Source organism: Stigmatopora argus, chromosome 4 (assembly GCF_051989625.1).
Source record: "Stigmatopora argus isolate UIUO_Sarg chromosome 4, RoL_Sarg_1.0, whole genome shotgun sequence".
In the NCBI taxonomy this organism is placed as follows: Eukaryota; Metazoa; Chordata; class Actinopteri; order Syngnathiformes; family Syngnathidae; genus Stigmatopora; species Stigmatopora argus.
This window is the reverse complement of record NC_135390.1, coordinates 17,530,771-17,552,324: the sequence shown is the minus strand read 5'-3', so window position 1 is coordinate 17,552,324 and position 21,554 is coordinate 17,530,771. Positions and strand designations below refer to the sequence as shown.

Sequence of the window (21,554 nt, the reverse complement as noted above, 5' to 3'; positions counted from 1 at the left end):
CAAAGGCAATCACATGATCACAGGTTTATTAAGTGACTTTGTACAATACAAATGAAAAATAACATTAAAAATACAAGATGGAGTACATAGCCAAAAGCAAATAAAGAAAAAAGAAAGAAAAAAGGTGTTGACTCTTCATTTCCCACTGGCATTTGAACGCAGCGTGACTGAAATATTTTCAGGTTTTTCGTGATCTCAATTTCCTATTTTGATTACAAAACAATATAAACAGTGAACGCGGCTCTCGCGTTTTGTCGGCGTTATTTTTCTTCTTCTTCTACACGTACAAAAGCTGGCCTTACTTCAGCTGGCTCGGTATATATTTATATAGAAAAATAAAACTAACGTGGAATATAATACTTTGAACATCGTATAAAGGGTGGTCCGATGGCGAAACGCGGCAGAATGGCGAGGGTGGAGGAAAAATTGTCTTTTATTATGCGGAGAAAAAAAAACTATTATTTGGCGAAAAAGACCCGAATTAAATGTTATTGCCGTTTTTTTTTTCATCATTCGCTGGCGGCGAATGAAGTCGAGGGGGCGGGGCTAGGGGGCGGAGCGCAGCAGGAAGGGGCCGGGCCAGTATTACAATAATAAGAACAACACCGATAATAATAATAATAATAATCGTAATATAAAGGGTTTGGCCTTTTTTTTGCTAATGTGTAGATTTTACTGTTGTTAAGGTAAACACGTTCTTCAAGGATGACCAATCCCGAGGCGACAAACACTGGAAGAAAGAGGAAGATGGAGGGGGAGGGGCTACGGTTGGTCTTACTTGTGGGAGGGGCGTCGATGGCGCCCTGAGCGGCAAATATTGGCAAACCGAACTAAGCGGACGCGAGGCGGTCCGGGGTTGACTGTCTCTTTAAAAGATCTTGCCTTTCTTTTTGTTCTTCTCCAGAGTTCTGAGAAAGACAAAATACATTTTCATTCAAATATTACAATATTTGCTTAGACTTTTGGGAATTCCTTGCCTGGGATTGACGATGCCAGATGTCCATTTTTTTTTAATTTTTTTTTTATTTGTCAGTTTTGTTGAAGGCGCCGTAGACGACCAATCCAAATTGGATTGGACGTGTAGAACTAAATAATTAGCAAAATTGATTCATTGTTGAGAGATTGTTAGATACAATTATCCATTTTTTTAAAATCAATTTTGAGTAAAATAAATCATTTTTTTCAAGCTATCATTGTAAAAATGGTCTAATTTATATTTGGGGAGTTTTTAATTTGAAAAAAAAAAAAAAGCAAATAAAGTTGAGTCATTTTGACGCTATTTGTTTATTGCATTGGTGCCAGATGTCCAATTTTATATATTTTTTATTTGTCAGTTTTGTTGAAGGCGCCCGTAGACGACCAATCCAAATTGGATTGGACATGTAGAACTAAATAATTAGCAAAATTGATTCATTGTTGAGAGATTGTTAGCTAAAATAATCCGATTATTTTTAAAATCAATTTTGAGTAAAATAAATCATTAAAAAAAAAAAAAATTCAAGCTATCATTGTAAAAATTGTCTAATTTATCTTTGGGGAATTTTTAATTTGAAAAAAAAGGAAATGAAGTTGAGTCATTTTGACGCTATTTGTTTATTTAATTGGTGCCAGGGGTCCAATTTTATATTTTTTATTTGTCAGTTTTGTTGAAGGCGCCGTAGACGACCAATCCCAATTGGCTTGGACGTGTAGAACTAAATAATTAGCAAAATCGATTCATTGTTGAGAGATTGTTAGCTAAAATAAATCATTTAAAAAAAAATTCAACCTATCATTGTAAAAATTGTCTAATTTATTTTTGGGGCATTTTTAATTTGAAAAAAAGTTGAGTAATTTTGACACTATTTGTTTAATTCATTGGATTTGGGACCCACCTGGAGGCCTCCAATTTCTGCTGTTCCATGCGCTGATGGGCCTCCCAGTTGGCTCGTTCCTCCTCAAAGACACGCCGCTTCTCTTCCAGCTCCTTGTGCTGCGCCTCCAGGTTCTTCTTCATCTGCTCGTGGCGTCGCTGAAGCTACGGGCGCAAACGCGGTACGACAGATGTTAAGGCACGGATGGGGTAACAACAACAAAAAAGTCAATATAAATCGGCGCCAGATCGTCACCTCCGCTTCGGAGTCTTTGAGTTTCTGCACTTTCTCCTTGACTTTCATCTCAAAGACCTGCTCCATTTCCATCTCCATCTTCTTCATCTTGGTCACGTGCTCCCGCCGCTCCTCCTCCATTTGGGCCAGAGGACTCCTAAACGAGAATTGGTGTTGTGAATGACTGTACTTTTTTGGGAAGATTTTTTTTTTCGGGTTCATGCGCACGGATGACAGGTAGGGGGCAGCGGGGTAGAGGAGGATCGATCGGCATGCTCTTTCGGGGTGTGCACATATTCACATTGAGTGGATAACGGTTCACATGGATGTGTTACATGGATTAAAATGAAGAAAAAAAAGAATTGAACTTTTTTTGGGACTTCTTATTATGGGAGAGATATTGCTGATGTGATTTTCCGGGTGCTTTAATTCAGTAAATTCAGTAAATTTACCTGTTTTCATTTCTTGGACATATAAAATGAAGTTTCTTGTCTAAATGTTTTTTTAAACAATACAAAATACACCTTTTCGTATTCCAATTTGGTTTGATGGGTATTTTTCCAAATTCAAATTCAATAAATTATAATGGAATAAAAAAGTATTTGGGATTTTAAGTAAAGATGACTTATCACTAGTGGAAATTGAATGGATACTTGACTACACCAGCTGTAAACATATTACTTACGATTTTGGAATAAAATAAACTAAAGATTTGTTGTATTTTTCTAGTCAATATAAAGATATACTAATTCTAGATTTAAAAATAATACAATGTTTAACCACATTGAATTGAAAAGACTTTTTCAAATTGATACTTGACTACATTTTCTTCCTTCAGTATAGTTGAACATCTCTACCCAACACAAATGATAATAAATCACAGTTGTAATACATTATGAGTAACATAAGGTACAATGTTTGTATTCATCGTCAAGTAAATCATGTCTAAAACAAAATCTGAAATGTGTGCACCCCACTTTAACCGCAATATCCATCTTTTGGAATAGCCCCAGATAGACAAGCCACCGATGGATGCCACATTGTCCATTGGACAAGCCGCGTGATGCGTTGGCGCTTCGCCCAGAAACGGGAGCCGGCCGCCAGCTGGCCGCCGAGCGCACGGCGGCCAAGCCCAGAGGGAACAATAAAGGAATGAAAGAGAAAAGGTGTGGGGGGGAAAAAAAGAAGTGAAAGAACAAAAAATAATGACCACTTACATTCCTTCAACTGCGTCAAGTCTAAAAAAAGACGGCACAAAACACACAAACACAAACACACACACACAGGGCATGCGGTGATGAGCTCATGCACTAAAAAGTGTGTCGCACATCGCGTGTTAGGAGTTGTCATTTTAGCTTAGCGTGTTAGCGCTTAGTGGCTAAAACTATCAACTCTACAGTGAATCAGCGTGTTTTGACGTCACTGTCGGCGCTTGACGTCCAATCAGTTTAACGTGTTCAAATGGACTGGACGTCTATGGCCGTCAATGGCAGCAGATGACCTAACTAGTCGATTGAGCGATTATTTTTGCCATGTGTTGGCCAATTGGCTCGTATGTAAATCTTGTTTTATACAGCAATATTGGAGTCAAAAACTATGCATTGAGAAAATTTAATAATAAATAGATAGTAAATAATAAATAGATGTTTTTTTCTAGGTTGTAATTCAATTTAATTTTTTATGATTTTTTTTTTTACTTATCATAAAAATGAATAACAATATTTATTTTTTTATTTAATTAAGTAAAAAAATGTTTTTTTTATTAAAAATTGATTTAGAAAATTTACTGTTTGTAATATTTGTATGTGCTGTCATGGGACCCTTCTGATTATAGCATCCCAACTTTGCTACTTTTTTCAACTGTTTTGGTCCAAATTGAAGACAAAAATGAATCGACTATCAAAGGAATTGCCATCAATTTGATAACCTATTAGTGGTCAATTAGTAAATGGATGGTGGCAGTCCAAATGAATGGCGCATGGCTTACTTGGTGGACAGCTGCCCTTTAGCCCTGTTGTTCTCCACGCCGTTGTAGGTGACGGCGGCTAGCTTCCTGCTGCGGTAGTTCTCGTAGTGGACGTTGTTGGTCACGTCCTTCAAGTCCTGCATGTGAGTCCTGCGTGGACGACAAGCCTTTTTTGAGCGCTGGCGTCCAATCGTGGCCATTTTATAAAATGCTTCCTGTCCTAAACGTACCTGATGAGCATGTCTCGGAGGATGGTGAAGTCACAGTGGTCACTGTTCTCCACTAGGAGGCGAAACAAATCCATCAAAAAAAGAATAATTTAAAAAAATTGATGAATTGTTTTTTTTTTTTTAATTCTGGCAATAGGCAGCCTATTCTTTTATTTTGTAAAATCAGTCCATTACCATTAAAAAATACTCTTTAGGGTCATGAACAATATGGCTGTAAAATTGCTCTTAGTCAGTTAATGCATTAATGAAGAATGTTAAAATGTTTGTGTCTACTTTTGTATAGCTTCTGACTTTAAACACACTTTGTACACTTAAGTGTATTTTTGACCCTCTGGGAGACAGTTTCACTATTTGTTGGGGTAAAAATCTCAACATGTGGTCAGCAATGCGATCTTTGTGTGTTGAGTGAGTGTAAAAAAATAAATAGATAAAAATCAAAACAATCCAAACCTTCTGCAACCCCCCAAGGGTACTGTCGTCCTCTGACGCGCTTGCTGTTCACCTCAATGATGGTGTTGCTACCCACCACGGCTAATGGCAGCTTGTCCTGCAAACGACATTTACATCACCATTGAGCCACAAACCCCCCATTTTATAGACCACTCAAAAATGGCATAGCGCTATTTTTGCATGCATATAAATGGGTCAGGTGCAGCATTCATAATAATAGGTATTTTAATAGGATATAAAAAGTATGTTGTCTTTTGTAATATATTAACTTGCACCTCACATTGGGGCATTTGGAGGTGGTGTATTAGGTGGGGGTTAGCTTGCTAACATTAGCATGTTATCTTAGTCTATGTTAATGTGATTTGTGTAGAAAAATAGTATCAAGTAAGGTGTTGATAGGGCAAAAGCTAAATGTGTTTTTTTTCTTTATTGCTAGCTAGCCGGTAACAATTCAAGCTAACATTTAAATTAGCGATTTGTGCATTAGCTCACATTATCACAGTCTAATGTTAACTATGTTCATTCTACTTCTAAAATGATCATTTCGACAAGATAGTTGGTCAAAATATTTTTTTCACTTTAAGGCGAGCTAGCAATTAGCATTATGTGCTGGAAATCTTACACGTCATATCCTCAATTAGGTTGACTTGTAAAGTTATAAGCAGTATTTCAAGTTAATTCTAAAATGCGAGCGAGTTCCACCTTGATCTTCTTCACGAGACGGTTTTCCTCTTCGTCATCCGTCTCGGGGAACTCGTAGATCTTAATCTTGTGCTCCTGGATCTCCCGCATGATCTGCGAGCGAGCGAGGTGCCATTTTAGGTCGTCCACAACGGGAAGAGGAAGTGGAAGGGAGCCTTGAGGGACATTTTTGGAGGGAGGAAAAGGGGGGCGGTGGAAAGTGCTGACCTGCTTCTTGAACTGCTGGCATTCCTCTGGCGTGAGCGTGTCTGCTTTGGCGATCAGCGGGATGACGTTGACTTTCTCGTGAAGACGCTTCATGAACTCGATGTCCAGCGGCTTCAGGCTGTGGGACGACGAGGAGACGAAAATTAGTGGACATCCAAAAGCGCTACGAAAAGTCGGTCACGGCAAGCTCCTTCTCAGTTTGGTTAATAATACATTATAGGTAGAGCTAGGCGATAAAAAGAATGATAATTATCTTGAAATCATTTTTGTCAACGATATTAAAAACTTTCGATAAAAATCCCATCATTTTAAATTGCAATTACACCACCCGACCGCCAAAGAGAGCAGGGGCGCTGTCGCGAGATGAACGTATACATGTCACAACACATTCCAGGCAAATTTATAAAAAATAAAGACACCTGTCAAATTTTTTTTAAGAGTGTAAGGTGGGAGTTGTCTTATCTTTATTGCACAAAACAAAAATACCTTTTAAAACCATCATATTTTAATATTCTCTTTTCTTTTATTGACTTATTTACAGAAGTTTGAAGTTTAAAATTAAAAACAATAAAGATGTGATAGTTATCGTGATAATTATCGATACTGATATTTTTTTGTCATATTGCCCAGCTAATTTTATTTCGCATTTAATAAAAGATAGCAAATGACGAGCTGAGCAATATCGCCCCCTATAGGATCGGAGGGGATTGTCATTTTTTGAGTCTCTTTAGGGACTCTTGGATGGAACGCACAGAAAGAAAGAAGGAATCTGCAGCAGCAGATGGATGTTCGGAATGTGAAGAGTGACCTCGAAGTCATGAGAAAAGCAAGAGAGTTATTTTTGGCCTGTCTGAGAGTTGGATAAATAACCCCTGACATTTATGGCATGCTCACCCTGCATGTTTGGGCATCAAATTACATTTGTTTAAGGTTTTGTTTGACGTGGAGGCTCAACATACATGCGACTATAAATAAGGAAGCAGACTGTTTGCATGATAGGCCTGCCACATATCATTATTTTAATCAGTGATAATTTTTGCAATGACTCCACTACTATAAATCACAGTATTTTGGATAAATGGACAAGTAATACCACATAACGACGTAACTGTTAGTTTTCCTAAGTAAAAAAAGGATGTTCGCAAACATCTAACTTTGATTAATTACAAAACCATATGCTTTTGAGGGCTAGAGAAATCTGAATATTTACAGGTTTCTATTAAAAAAGACGGAAAAAAAACTTTTTTTCATTTCTCAAATTGGAAATTATAAATAGAACGTTTTAAATTCGCCTAATAATGCAAACAAACGAGTCAAAAAGACTCGCTAATACAAGCGCACCAACGCAAAATACTTTGCTGAAGGCTCCGAATGATAAATTAATGACCCAATTAAAATGTAACTTATTTTCTGTCAGTTGCCTTTGATGCTTATCATGAGGCATCCATCACCAAGACAGGCATCCATCCGGCACCCAAAACAAGCCACAACACATTCCACTTAAACGTGGAGATGACAATTTTGCGCACGAGTAGCACGCTTATCATTTGAATTCAAAAGGCGTCTCTCGGCGATGAATTTTTCGATCCGACGGCCTTCTCCGTACTTCCCGCAGCCCATTCAGCAAAAAGGCAAAGCCGCCGAGTATCAAGTTTGCCGTTTTATCTGCGGCTTCACGTCGAGCCTTTTTATTGAAAACACATGTGCGCGGTGGCCGTGCTATATGGAAAGAATTTGGGGATGATTAACAGCTAAACAGTCAGCCCCCCCCCCAAAAAAATGTAGCGTAACCTCTCGAGTTTTGGACGCGAGAGTGCAGAGCGAGGACACGGCTTGCGCAAACACGGCGTCCCTCGTAAAAGAGGACAGAGCTTTCTTTATTAATGAGAGTTCGCGCTGTCACACTGCGGGCGCATGCTAACATGCTAAAGTTCATTTCCATGTTGTTAGCGCCCCGAAACATTTGGAGATCTCAATCAGCGGCTGGCTGCCGTTTTTTTCTCTGCTTACTTAATCTTGATAAACATTTTTGTCTTTTAGAAATAGACAGCCGAGTCATTCTCACTATCTTTTTGAACAATAACCCAGGAAAGAAATGTTGCATATTTTTTTCTAGTGCTGGCATTCCAAAAAAATAATAAAAAAATGGTAGTGTTACCTTGAGATATGAGAGATCCTATTTGTGGGTTTTAAAAGAGACATAACGTATTTTCTCGCCTATTAGCCACCTCCGCGTATAAGCCGTATCCGTAAAATTGCCTTAAAATCACTCTAGGATAAGACGACCATATTCTTGGTTTATTAGGGAGTACAAATGTGTTACTTTGAAGGGAAAATCTTAAGAAAAATCATCGCAGGTGGTATTTCTCAGATACTGTATGAATCAAAAGGATCGTCTGCTGGATTGCACATTATTTGGGTTAATATGATAAGGAAGTTAAATTAAAAAAGGACATCACGTGAGCAGTACAACCAGGAAGTGTGTCCGTAGCGGTCTAGTTTTTCATCCCTAGGAAAGGGGGCGGCGCCCCGAGCAAGCAATGGTAGGGACAAGTGAGTTTTTTCACGCTTTATGCAAAATACGTTTTTTTTCTTGAATTTCTTTCGTAGACGTCAAAATTAATTTTGTTAAGTGTTTTATGTGTTTATCTTTTGTCTATTTTAAAATAAATGATCATATCGGCATCACTCACCCGTGTCCCGAGGGCGCGATGAAGTAGAGGCAGCAGTGGATTCGGCTATCGGGCATCTGACGTCGGTTCACCCGCGATTCCGAGTTCAGGTAGTCCTCGAACTTGCTGTCGATGTGGTCGATGATTGGCTGCCAGCTGCGCAAACAGACCGCGTTGAGAAACGCGTCATCGCCGGGGTGAACTATGGGTAATCGGTTAATCCGGGGAAGCCGCCGCGTTTGTTACCAGTTGCTGTTGTCGACGGCATCGCCGAAGCCCGGGGTGTCGACGATCGTGAGCAACAGCTGCACGCCGCCTTCCTTAATGAGCACTTTGGATTGTTCCACCTGAGATGGGAAAGAAACAGGTGGGTGACATTTGACCACAAGAGAAAAATGGTTCATAACAAGAGTAATTAACTATGGCAGGTAAAAGAGAATTTCGGATTTCATTTAATGAACTTATTGGCTGCCATTGACACTGAACGACCAATCCCTTTTAAGTGGTACTTTGAAGGGAAAGTCTTAAGAAAAATCATCGCATGTGGTATTTCTGAGATACTGTGTGAATTAAAAGCACATTATTAGGGTCAATATCATAAGGAATTATTTCATCCAGTAATGGTTGTTTTCTTACTGCAAAACAGAAAATAACCAACAAATAGTAAATATTAATTTGCCGACATCTATTGGCGAAAAACCGTATAGGAACAGTAAAATAACCTGTACCCTTGATTCAGTCATCTTTTTTTTTTTGTTACAAATACGGCTTATATACGAGAAAATACGGTAATTGTTTTTGTTTCTAATTTCACATTGTAAAATTATTCCCTTTTTCTAATTTTTTAAAAATGTTGAGTTAAGTAAAAACAGATACAATTACGTATTCAAAAGCAGTAAACATGCTCATTTGTGTCGTCCTCGATGAAAGCAGATGAGCATCTTTTGAAATGAATCCAAATGAGACATTTGCAAACATCTACTTATGCAGAAAATCAATTATAGCGTTACATAATCTAATTCAATACTGGTTACATAATAGTCGCTGTCCACCTTTTCTCACCTCACATGTTTTGGTTCCTTTGCACATTTCCAGCTAAAACGCAAAAGCCCAACGTGATATGATAAATAACAGGACTTGTAAACGAACCCATCGTTTGACTCATTCAATCAATGTAAGCGAAGGAGTTAATGCGCAGATTGGAATGGTTAATCACTTCCCTGAAGGTTAATGACTTTGGAGGTCGCTCAGTAAAATCATTAGCGCCCGCGGCTATCGGCAACCGTGCACGAGGCCGGCGGCGTGTCCAAACAGGCCACTGTCATTCCGCGCTATTAGTTAACTATGCTGACTAACTGGTAGAACAAAAACGGGGACCTCGTCGCAGGCGAGGCAGACAGAGGTGTCGTGGACGTCAAGTTTACACGCCGAGCTGACAGTGGACATGAGTATGGCTTTGTGGGGAAATACTTTCATGTCAATTCTGGATCTTTTTTGGGGGGGGGTGCAGACAAATTCCTCGAATGATTAAGAACAAGTAATCCTTCGTGGGGTTTTGTCGCGGGTACTGATCTAGAATGAACTGACTACAAAACATACATTAGTGTTTATTTTGACAATATCCTCGCCCATCTCGATTATTTTGCTGCTTTGTAGCTACTGAAAAAAAAAATGAAAACAACCATCTTTTAACAACCAATTCTGAACTTTGTAAAATGGCAGGTAATACAAAATATACTTGTTTCTTTTTCCTGGTACATCTTATTTCCAATTCATTTTGACTGGGAAGCCTGAATGCGAACGTTCGACGAGCCAATATTTCAAAAATAAAATGTTAAAGTTTTTCTAGCATGCTGTGCGGTTTCGATCTTGATTAGTACCTGAACAGTCTTCTTGATTCGATGCGAAGGTCCTGGATACTCCGATGAGTACAGGTCAGTGAGGAAGAGGGAGTTGATCAACGTGGATTTGCCCAACCCGGACTCGCCTGGAGAAAAGAGGGGCACAGGTAATGAATTTAAATAAGAAAAAAAAAAATGGAAATGTAGTACAATGCAAACAGTCAACCTCTGTTCACGTAAATCAAATTGTGAGACATTTGTTTTCGAGGCTACATACGTTATTTAATCATGTCTAATGTTTTAAATAAAAAAATGCCATGTTTACGGTATGACAAGATGATCTGTAACTGTTATTAGTTTCTGAAGAGATGTAGCCCCGTTCAGCGGACATCTTTGTAAATAAAATGTGCGTCCAACTGGCCAATTGCTCCCCTTTTCAACGATTGCAATTCCCCTTATTAAGTGATAATAAACCGTACAAAAGCAACACGGCACATATTTACTCACAGGGTGCACTTAAACAGTCGGTCCGCCCTTTGTATGGACTAAATTTGAGATTCTGTCGATGTCGCTGTATGAGGCTGACAGCTTGACTGTCTGGGTACATTGCTTGCTGACACGCTATATTTATAGTGTGTGGAAGGGGAATCTGCATGCGCATATCATGCTTAAAGCGTGACAATATTAGCAGTCGATAGTAACGTTTTTGTCTGCTACCAGTGACCGAGATAATCCGAATTATAGCTGAAACGAGTAAAACCAGATCGGTTTTACAAAAAGAAACACTCAAAAAATCCTGTACAAAGGTTGTTACAGTCTTGCCTCGGTTATCGCGATTTCCTTTATCGCGAATTCACTTTGCAATTTTTTTTCTGCAACTAGTTATTTATTTTTTAACTTCATAAAAATGTGAAAATCCAAGCTAAAACTTGTAAGCGAAAGCCACTCTTGCTACTAGGAGTCAGCACTGAATAAAAACAGGAGTTAGAATGGGGGTGACCCTACTTCTCAATTTTTCAATTATCGCGGCCATGTCTGGTCTACATTAACCACGATATTCGAGGGATTACTGTATATACACAATTTGAAATGATTAAAAAATAAGGGAAAAACGTATAAGTTGACAGCTAAGTACTTTGGACACCAGCTTAATTTACATCAGGCATAAAGCACGATAGTAATGAAAACACACGCGACGACTGGATCTGATCCAATCTTGTGAGCAAATCCGATACTCCAAAATGAGTTGCATGAGGTGCCGATACCGAGTTTCCGATTGGTAGCTCACTAACGAAAGGGCAAAGTTAGCACCGCATTTGAACAAGTTTGAAACCCGCCGTTCTATAGAAGCGGTGGCTCGGAAGAGATCACGTTGGACCTCAGAGGTTCTGGCGTCGCATTACAATCGACTCGAACAAAGCAAGTGCACAAGCATCCGAGTGTGTTCACCAACAGAGCATCTCATTGTTGGGGTGTTGGATCCCTGTCAAGCCGCGGCGCTGCGGCGTGGAGCCGCTCCAAAAGGATCACGAGCTCACGTGAACGCGGGTCCGGCTGACGGCGAACAGAACGGGCAGGGGGGGCCGGGGCGGCTAAAGAATTTGTTTTGGAGCAAAAAAGGCCGGCCGGAGCACGGGAACAGGAAGCCGCCGCGGACGCTGCTGGCACGCCGGCGAACCCCTCCCTCGGTGACGTTCTGAATTGCGCTGTGGGGCCGAGTGGGATCCACGCGAACAAAAGCCAAGAAAAGCTTAACACTCCAGTGTGTGCTCGTGAGAGTGGCAACACAAAGAAAACAAGCTGTTCGCTAAAAAGCGGACTGGAAAAAAAACTCTTTGGACGACAGCTCGCCTTCTGTAATGAGAACATTTGCTCAAAACACTGCTTAAAATATATTTATAAATGGGTAAATTGGCTTTTTGTAGCAGGACGGTAGACTACTGTTTAGCTAGCGCAGCCCACATTCCAAAAACATGTTAGCTTGTTAGCTTCGAGCTATAAATCAGGGCTGTTAAACAGATTTCCGAGGGATAAGTTGACCTGTGAAAATTATAGAAATGTTTTCAACACATTGTATTATGTTTAATATTCACAAATGATTATGCATTTGAGGATAACAAACTGTTTTTCAAAAGCAAAACATTAAATCTGACATCCAATACAGTGTCAATCAAAAAGACCATTATTCTACCTATTGCTTAAATTATCAGCTAAATTATTTTTTTAACAAACAAAGTAGGAAAAACGGAAACTTTATTCAATTTTTTCATTGGAAAAAAAAAGTGGGGGAATTTTGGCCTGACCTTCACTTTAACATCTGTGCAAACTGTGTGAAAGTTGTGTGAATGTTTGTTTATAGTAATAGTCTGCGAGTACACTGAAACTGACTATGTTTAATGATACTTGTATTTTCACGACTTGTTTGTACCATTTCAGTAAATTTAGTTAACATGCCATATTTTCCGGACTATAGGTCGCCAACAGGTGTCTCTTTAGCTGTTCTCCAATTACCGTATTTTCTTACATATACACCATATTTGTTGCTAAAAAAAATGATGACTGAATCAAGGGTACGGCTTATATGCGCACAAATTATAAAATGAATGGCACTGCAAGGCGACCAGCGCGAAGCGCAAGACAATGCGGCCGAGACGGTCATTTATTTCAAAATAGAGAAAAGATAAACTAATAAAACGTTAAACAAAATTAATTTCGACGTGTATGAATGAAATTCAAGGAGAAAAAAAAAACGTATCTTGCATAAAACTGCCTGCCATTGTGAATCAGGGGGCGATTTATACAAGGTAAATTGTGAAATTCAACGATTTTAAGGCCATTTTAAGGGTACGCTTTTACGCGAAGGCATCTAATATGTTAGAAAATACAGTAACTCTTTACTTTAAAATGTGTTGGTTCTTGGTTTCTAATCAAATAAAAAAATGCGACCTATATTCCAACTCCATCTTCGTAGTGCCTCCATTAAAGTGTCAATAAAGCACTTAACTCCAACAACAGAAACTGCAAACCAAAGCGATCAATAACAAACAAAAAAACACCCCACACGCAGGGAGTTCTCAGCCCAAATCCGAAACCCAACACCTCAGAATGCCGATGCGGACCCGCTAACCGATAGTCCACTACACTGTTATAAATAGTGTCGATGCGGGGGCGGGGAAAAAAGGCCCTTTTTTTCTCCGAAAAAGCACATGAAAAGTACAACGCCAAAGATGCTCCCGCTGACACGTCTGGAGTGGGTCCAGTTGCGCGTGGAGCAAAAAAAAATGCAGCGCGAGCTATTCCGAGCGCCGCGCCTCTACCGACGGACAGGAAATGCTTTGGACCCGCGCAAACATTTTCCCTCCTCACTGGCGAGCCGGAGCAGAATAAGCGCATATTTTTCCAACGGAGTTTCTGCAAGATGTCGGCGATTATTCGGCGCCGCCTACGCGAGCTTGTGGCAAAATTGGTCTGTGCAAAACAAACCACAGCGGAGGCATTGAAATGCCTGGCGTCTTTTGGGAGCACAATGCGACAATTGACAGACAAACAAGAAGGCGGGCAGGCGGGCGGGCGGGCGGCTTGGCCTTACCGACGACCATCAGGGTGAACTCGAAGCCCCTCTTGACCGACTTCCTGTACACTTGGTTGGGGAGGCTTGCGAAGCCGACGTAGCCTTCGAGGTTTTTTTGCTGCTGCAAGACAAACAAATGTTGAAGGGGGGTTAAGTGACGCTCAAATGAGATATTTGGCAGTCGGGGGGCAAAGTCGGCGCCGGGTGGCCTCTGTCAAGCTTCTACGTGAAAGATTTTGTCATCATTTTGAGGGAGAAAGGTGAAGAAAATAGCAATCAAGGGGTTTCCCCTACTGATTTATAAGCCTAGTGGGGCGCTAGAATCTTTTTTTGTAAACTCTGCAAGGCTAAAACAGTGCAACAAAAGTCAACAAATACAGTAATCCCTCGACTATCGCGTCTTCACGTATCGCGAATTCACTACTTAGTGATTTTTTTTCCGCTATTATTATTGTTTTTTTTAATTATTTTATTTTTTTAAGTTCATGAAAATGAAAATCCACGCTGAAATTCGTAAGCGTAAGCCACTCTTGCTACTCGGACTAAGCACTGAAGAAAAAATAAAAATAAATGAAATCATAAGTTGTAATAGGGATGACCATATTGTGATTTCTCCATTATGGCGGCCATGTCTGGTCTACATTAACCGGGATATTCCAGGGATTACTATACATTATTTGACCGCATTTTAGCCACGTCACATGACCACCACCCCCCAGTCAAATATGATTGGATGCCTATCGACATCAATGGCAGCCAAGAAGAATTGGCAGCTAATTTTTAGTTGCTTTTAGTCAAAAAATGTGGTCGTCTATATTAGTCCACTTTACAATTCTGATTCATTGTCACGAATAAGCCACGTCAGTACGTTTTGAATACTTACAGCTGTTTTATGAAGATCGGCATGGCGGAACATTCCAACATCGAGATGCAGAAAGAGGAGACATGAAATTAAAAAAAAACAGAAGACACAAAATGAGTTATAGAGCACATGACTGATATATTTAACAACTACCTCTATACTGTAAATGACATTGTAGCAGTAGACATCTGACTTTACGGTTTGAAGAAAAAGCCTTATTTATTTCGGTGTTAGCTTGAGGCTAAAAAGCAGAAGAAGGGAGACTAATATCACCCCTGTGTATATGAATTTTAATCGATGCCATTTCACATCACACATACATTTTTGCCTCCAAATCTAACCAGGTCTTTTCTAACGGTGACTCCAGGTTGTGATTAAAAGTGGCAAAATACAATCAAAACTTTGACTATGATGGATTTCAGCCCAAGCGGCCCAATTCAAAGCATTGCCATATTTTGAAGAACAGGCACTGGACTTTTGCCCTCGCACCCCCATAATGCCATGACTCTTTTCTCATCACATACTTTGCAAATTTAAGTCAGACATGATGTCATTGCACGATTTTGTTTCTGTAATCTGTAACCTTTGACCTCAATCTCAAAATGGATTTCTTCCATCTCACATGAACTGCAAATATAATAATCAATGTTTTATCTTCAACACAAACATCTTGAAAAATATAAAGTCATTTCATGAATGGGACCAGTAAAACATTTCTTTTTTTTTTTTTAATTGAGCCCTAATATTTTCTTTTTTTTTTTTCAAAATATTTTCCTAAAATGGTTTGCTATTTTTCTCCATTTTCAATCTCATTTAATCTGTTTGACAGGCATGAAAAACAGTTTTATTATTTCCATTTCAGACTAAAACCAATCCACTGACCAAACTGAGGTTTTTTTGTTTGTTTGTTTTTTAAAGACAAAAAAAAATGGTTCTTCCAAAATGGAAAACTGAGATGTAGTTAGATGCTGTCTTTAATAACACTGGATATATTTTAGAATGTTTTCTCATTTTTCCCTGACCTCTGATCAGATTTTTTTACAGACAAAAAAAGTACAATTTAGTAAGATATATTTAGATTACAAACCGACCACAGAGCGAAAATCATAAATAGTCACAAGAAGCCAATATCATGGCTAACTAGAGTGAATTAAATTTAATGTCCCAAGTTTTAAGTTTAATTTCCAATGTGATTGAATCAGTTCCCATCCTCACAAATGAAAAGACACTTTATGTTATCTATTTTGAACCAACTTTAAAAGTTACTCCTGACCGTGATTCATTCCTCTCTTGGTTCAAAAACCCTCCAAATATGCAAATGCTAAATTATGACAACCTGCCAATTTTTTTTTTATCTTGTATTTAGCATTCCACTATTTGGCGCTCCTTTTGGATTATGTTGTTCCGTGAAAAAAAAAACGACAATTTAATAACACGATGAGGAGGTTGCATATTTCAAATGGCGGGCAACCGGACCTCAGTGGGCTACCACAGAACCACAATCATAAACAAAAAGAGCACGCCACTGTAAATTTACTACCAGATGGGAGTTTTTTTTTTACAATATATTTTAAATTTAGTTAGTTCCTGTTTCCACTTCAAAAAAGTGCATAGGTGCACTATGTCAAATGGGAACGGAACCAAATCACATTATTCTATTTGCCTTCCATTACTTTTCCATGACTTGTGATTTTATTACCCTTCCTTCAAACGTCTGGTCATAAACCATCAATTTAATACAGCAACAAGATTAAATTCAATTTCACTGTGGCAAGCAGACCTCCAAGGACAGGCCAAAATCCCCCTATCCCAAACATTTTATTACCAAAGCCAATAAACTAATGATAATGAATTACAGGGAAGTTAATACTCTTTTCAGACTGCAATAGTCTGAGTACAGTGATTTTAGAAGTCAAAACATGCCCCGTGAGAGACAAGATCCACTTTAATCCAGATTAGAAAGCAGCAGCCGCCTGCCTTCTTCTCCTTGCTTTAAACCTTGACGTTCCATCCTCCTGCTTGTCTGGTTTCAAACAATTAGCAAGGCCCTTTTCACAGCATTTTTTTTAGCGATTTTAGCACAAAAACGCACGGAAATACTGTAGCACGGATTCATTCGGACCCCAAGTTTCTCGTCGTGGGGCACAATTGCGACCTAAAGTGGCCTCATTTTCGATGTCGTGACTTTAAAACCAACAAATTGATAATAAATCCAACAACAAAACAGGCACGCGACGAGAAAGCTTTTCCCCTCACAAACAAACAATTATCGATCGCTGTTCAATCCATAAAACGACCAAGAACAGCTGAATAAACCAAGCTAGGGAGAAATGAATACAACATTCATCTTGAAATAAAATATTTTGTTTTAGAAACGAACGTATGTTGTCGTTCATTTAGAGTTTTTGGATATTTTAATTCAGGAGTTTGCTAAAGAGCAGGCGACAGGAAATGACACTCCCGCTAGCTGCTAAGCAAAAATGAGGCTAAAGCTAAACTAGCGTATCCAACTGGAGGCGGACGACTGGGCGTTGGTTGCTCGGAAGACTCTACAAGTTTTACAATGAGCCACCTCGTTCAAGTGTATCAGAACGAGAGGAAACCCGCATCATAACCGTCGCATTTTTATAACCAACACGGGAGATAAATGTGAAAACCGCGAGCTGAAGAAGCGAGCACTCTCACCCATTGCGTTGACGCTCCCTGCCGCCTCAATAGCCGATCATTCACGAGCCGACATTCCCCCAGTCTCAACGCATTTCCAAGCGTAACGTACTATAAATTGCGCAGTGCCGCTTTGAGTCCAAATTTCTACGCCGGAAATCCTACGCAACTTCTACGAGAATTCCAAAACGTCGTAATCTCGCGAGAACGCCTAGTTCTTTTCACACTTGACGTAGTATCGCGGCGTTTCACCCCAGGAAGCATAGTACATTTTTGTGACATATCAATGAATTATTTTTAAAATCATTAAAGACGTGTTTTTACGGATTAATGTTTTACGGAATTGAATTAAAAATATTGATTATTGAGACACAATTGTACTTTAAAAAAAATATTTAGCACATTCCATCACGAAACGTGAGGCGTCGTTTGTATCCATGGAAACCAAGTCTGTCTCTGTTACAATGAATTATTATTTTTTTGCTTATTTTATCATTTTTGACAAATTACTATTAACGACAATGAGTAATTTCTAAATAAATGCATTTTGCTAAAATTGTTCAAGGCTATACTGTTAGTTTGCGACTGACTAGCTTCTTTTGCTCTTTGCTAACCAAACCAAGGCAACTTTTGAATAGCAAAGGCTAGCTGCCAATTTAGCTGTAATTGTTGTGTTTACCTCCATGGATGACTCAAACGCGTTTGAAGATGTCCAAGCAAGTCAAAAAGGGAGACAGACAAGCCTTCAAATCCTCTGCAATCCACAGCGAGATAGCAAAGGCGCCGCTGGGCTGTTGTCTAATAGTGTCTGTGACATCATTCATAATTAAATATGAATGACATCAAATTGCAAGGTGTGATGAATGTGTTTCTTCTTTGTTGGCACTATAATGGCAATGTGTTTCTGAGTAAAACTCCAGTAAACACTCGTGCTATGCTAGCCGTGAAATGTGACCACCCAACGACAGAAATTCCAGTTCAATGGCAGTATTTTGATTGAAATATGCTGATTTTGTCCTAATGTGGGAAAATTATGATGTTATTTTGACCTTATTTTTGTTTGGCGGGGCATGTGATCGGAGTAGTCCTAGACAAGAGGTGAAGGATAACAAAGGACACCATTTTGATGACGATACAACGCGGCTCGTGTTTCTTCGGGTGTGTCCGACGACAATAAGACGGCACCTCCGTGTGTTTTGCAGGTGTTGAATCACAACAAAGCGGGCGGCAACGGATTCCACAGCTCGCACCCTCCCGACCGCAGCTGTGCGGAGGAATCTCAATTGGAAAAAATCAAGGTTCAAATTTCAAACAAAGACTCTTAAGGTGTCGGCTGCCTTTTCCCCAAAGTCAGCCCGGATAGGCTCCAGCGCCCCGCGATCCTGACTTTGACACACAATGTACAGCACAAGAATATTATATATTTTTGTATTTATCAAATAACTTGACATGGAATGAATATAAGGGTTGCTGTGCACCCCCAAATAGATTGCGCCCTGGGCAGTCACTCACATTGCTCATGGCAAAAAGCGTCCCCAGCAGAGTGGATGAAAGCTACCATAGAGCAGCGGGTGAGCGTCGCCGTGGTGACAAGCTGCTTCCTGTGCGGGCGGCTGGCCCGCTAGTAGGTGGCAAAAACACACCCACGTCCGTGTGTGCGCGCAAAACCGCAAGGCCAAATAAAAGTGAGGAAAACAAGTTTATGGAGGAAATGAGCTCACAATGTCGGGCCTGTTAGGTGTCGAAGGAGACCCAAACGCGCACAGTTTAAGGTGAGCGACACTAGTTTTTGCCGTCGCATTGTCCTGACGAGTTTTTTCCTTTGTTGATCGAAGTGAATATTTAGAAATAAGGCTTCAATTTTTCAGTTGCATGATTTCAGGGTGTCCCATGGCCGAAGTCAGCTGGGATAGGCTCCAGCACCCCCCGCAACCCTAGGAAGGATACAGCGGTTCAGAAAATGAGATGAGATTTGTCACTGAAGGAATTAAGTTATAAGAAATTATCTATTACTGAAAAAAGCAAAATGTAGTTTACATATCTTAAAAATTATTAGACTTATTTGTATAAAATGAATTCTAATAAAAACGTTAAGTATATTTAAAATTGAATTTGAATACAATTTTAAATGTGCTCATTTTCTTGATTGACACTTTCCAAATTATAGTAATATCACGAAACATTTGCAACATTACGACTTTTTTTTTTCCTAAAATATTTAAATGGTGTTTTCGGTGGAAATAAACTATAAGTGGCTACACTTCCACTGCGTCCACTAGTCGGCAGCAATTAGCTGCAGTTCCCTGACAAGTAGTAATCGTTCTTGGACTAAGGAGGGCGCTGTTTCTCAGCTCTCGACCCATTTCAAATCCCATATTGAGTGTACGTACATTACATCTTCTAAGATGTTTTTTCACATTTAGAATCCTGCATTGAAGCAGGTTTGGACTAAACCTGCTTGCACGAAAGCATATCTGGACTATAAACTGATAAAATGATACACCGAAACCAATCTGCTGTTCAAATACAAAACATGTTTACTTTGGTACCGATCCACCGCCTTGATTACAACCAATTCCATTTAAATGACGCCTTATTGTTCTCGTAACGTGACTTGTTCCTCCCAAAACAGCAACGTACAACTTTAACCTCGCCATAACACGACTTTAACCTCTTCATCCTGCTATTTCGTCTTCACGGTCCTCTTATTTTTCAGTCTTTGTCCGTCCACATGGCGTAAACGTCCCACAGACTGATACACGTGTGCGGCCACAGTTACGCAACAGGCCGCCCTACTTATTCTTCTTCTACGCCATCTTCTTCTTCTTGTCCGTCTTTACGTCAAACTTCCCAATGTAAGGCGCTTGCTCCTCTTACGTCCTCCTCGTATTCCGCCGCGCGTGTTCTGAGCGTATGTGTCATAGTGCGCAGAACCACGTGAAGGCGTTCTTACGTAACACAGTACAGCCAGCTTCTGCGCCACGTGACCGTCGCCCGGCCAATTGGACGGCGAGTTGGCTACGTAACGCTAGCGCGTGGGATTATATGTGGGTCACTAAAACAGGGAAGATCCCTGCGAGAGGTTGACGAGTTCATGTTGACATGCTCTCCGGATGTGAATGGCAATCGGAACCGGAGGATCTGGAAGTATGTCGGGGGTACTTTGGAGCCTTGTAATATCGAATATCGGCTTGGATCTTGTACGTAAGAGAGAGTAGGTCGGGGGCGAGGGTTAGGTAGTTATTGTTTTTTTTTGTGGGAGATGTTTGGAGTTTGAGTTTATAGTAACTCTGTCTGCCATTGACGGTGATAGACGTCCAATTGTTGAGCTAATTTTCTTACCTGTTTTAACACTTTTCATTCGCCCGATCCAAATGGATTAGGTGTCTAACGCCGTCAATGGGATAGGTAGGTTAGAATGAGTTTTTTGGGGGTGTTATGAGAAATATGACAAAAAAATTCTGTTGTAGTTATTAGGTGAAAGCTTTTCTCATTGTGAAAACACATTTTTGTGACTGTAATATGACTATTTGTGTATGATTGTTTTGTTAAAAATGTGACTTTTTGGGGTTTTATAGAACATTCGTAAAATTCTTATGCAAAACAAATGCTATTGTATAGATATCATCGCTTTGACGATGAAAAATATTGATGGCTAAAATAATTGGAAATATAGAAAAAAATACCACGCTGTTTCTTTTCTTCATCTCCCATATTTATTCATTAATAACTATACATATTTGTCTATGTTCAAGAGATATTTATATATATTTGTATGTATACGTATTTACAATTGACAGTGTTGCCAAGTACAATAACACAAAAACAAACACTTCTTTCTGTGTCGAGCGCCTTGCAAAAAAAAGCACGACATTTGATTCAAAAATGAGAAAATCATACCAAGTAAAAAAAAAAGAAAAGAAAAAAACCAAAAACCATGACGTCGCCTCGAGCGCGTACAGTACGTGTGTGAATGTTCCAAAAATCTCCGGATGGTGCGTTCGAGGCGCAAAAAAAAAAAACGGTAAAGAGGAGAGCGGCACGATGAACACGGACGTGCGCACCTAAGAGGAAGTGTCCACACGCACGTTTAGCCATGCATTAGCATTAGCGTTAGCAGCACATTGGTCACTTTCTGTCGCCATGAACATGCGTGGGAACCGTCTAAAACGGTTTGCATAAAGCCGACTTTGGGCGTCGTCGGTCGGCTGGGGGGTGGGGGTCCTCTCACAGAGTTCGGAGGGGTGGGGGGGTCGCGGGTTCGATGCCGTCTTCGGACGGAGGGGCTTCCGTCAGTCAGTC

General features: G+C 39.8%; 1 protein-coding gene across 2 annotated transcripts; it reads right to left on the bottom strand.

The window, feature by feature from the left end:
* Positions 1 to 12: 12 nt before the first annotated feature.
* septin7b (septin 7b) lies at positions 13 to 14,878 on the bottom strand. Of its 2 annotated transcripts, XM_077597744.1 has the most exons (14): positions 14,610 to 14,877; positions 13,745 to 13,847; positions 10,195 to 10,301; positions 8,561 to 8,661; positions 8,336 to 8,470; positions 5,643 to 5,760; positions 5,436 to 5,528; positions 4,734 to 4,830; positions 4,284 to 4,335; positions 4,075 to 4,203; positions 3,305 to 3,325; positions 2,109 to 2,244; positions 1,875 to 2,017; positions 13 to 908 (listed from the first exon to the last, which is right to left on the bottom strand). In XM_077597744.1, the coding sequence occupies exons 1-14, from the start codon at positions 14,640 to 14,642 to the stop codon at positions 869 to 871; spliced, it is 1,308 nt and encodes a 435-aa protein (XP_077453870.1). In that variant the 5' UTR covers positions 14,643 to 14,877; the 3' UTR covers positions 13 to 868. The 2 variants fall into 2 exon arrangements, with proteins under 2 accessions (XP_077453870.1, XP_077453871.1); XM_077597745.1 differs by lacking the exon at positions 3,305 to 3,325 and having other exon boundaries at positions 14,610 to 14,878.
* Positions 14,879 to 21,554: the final 6,676 nt, after the last annotated feature.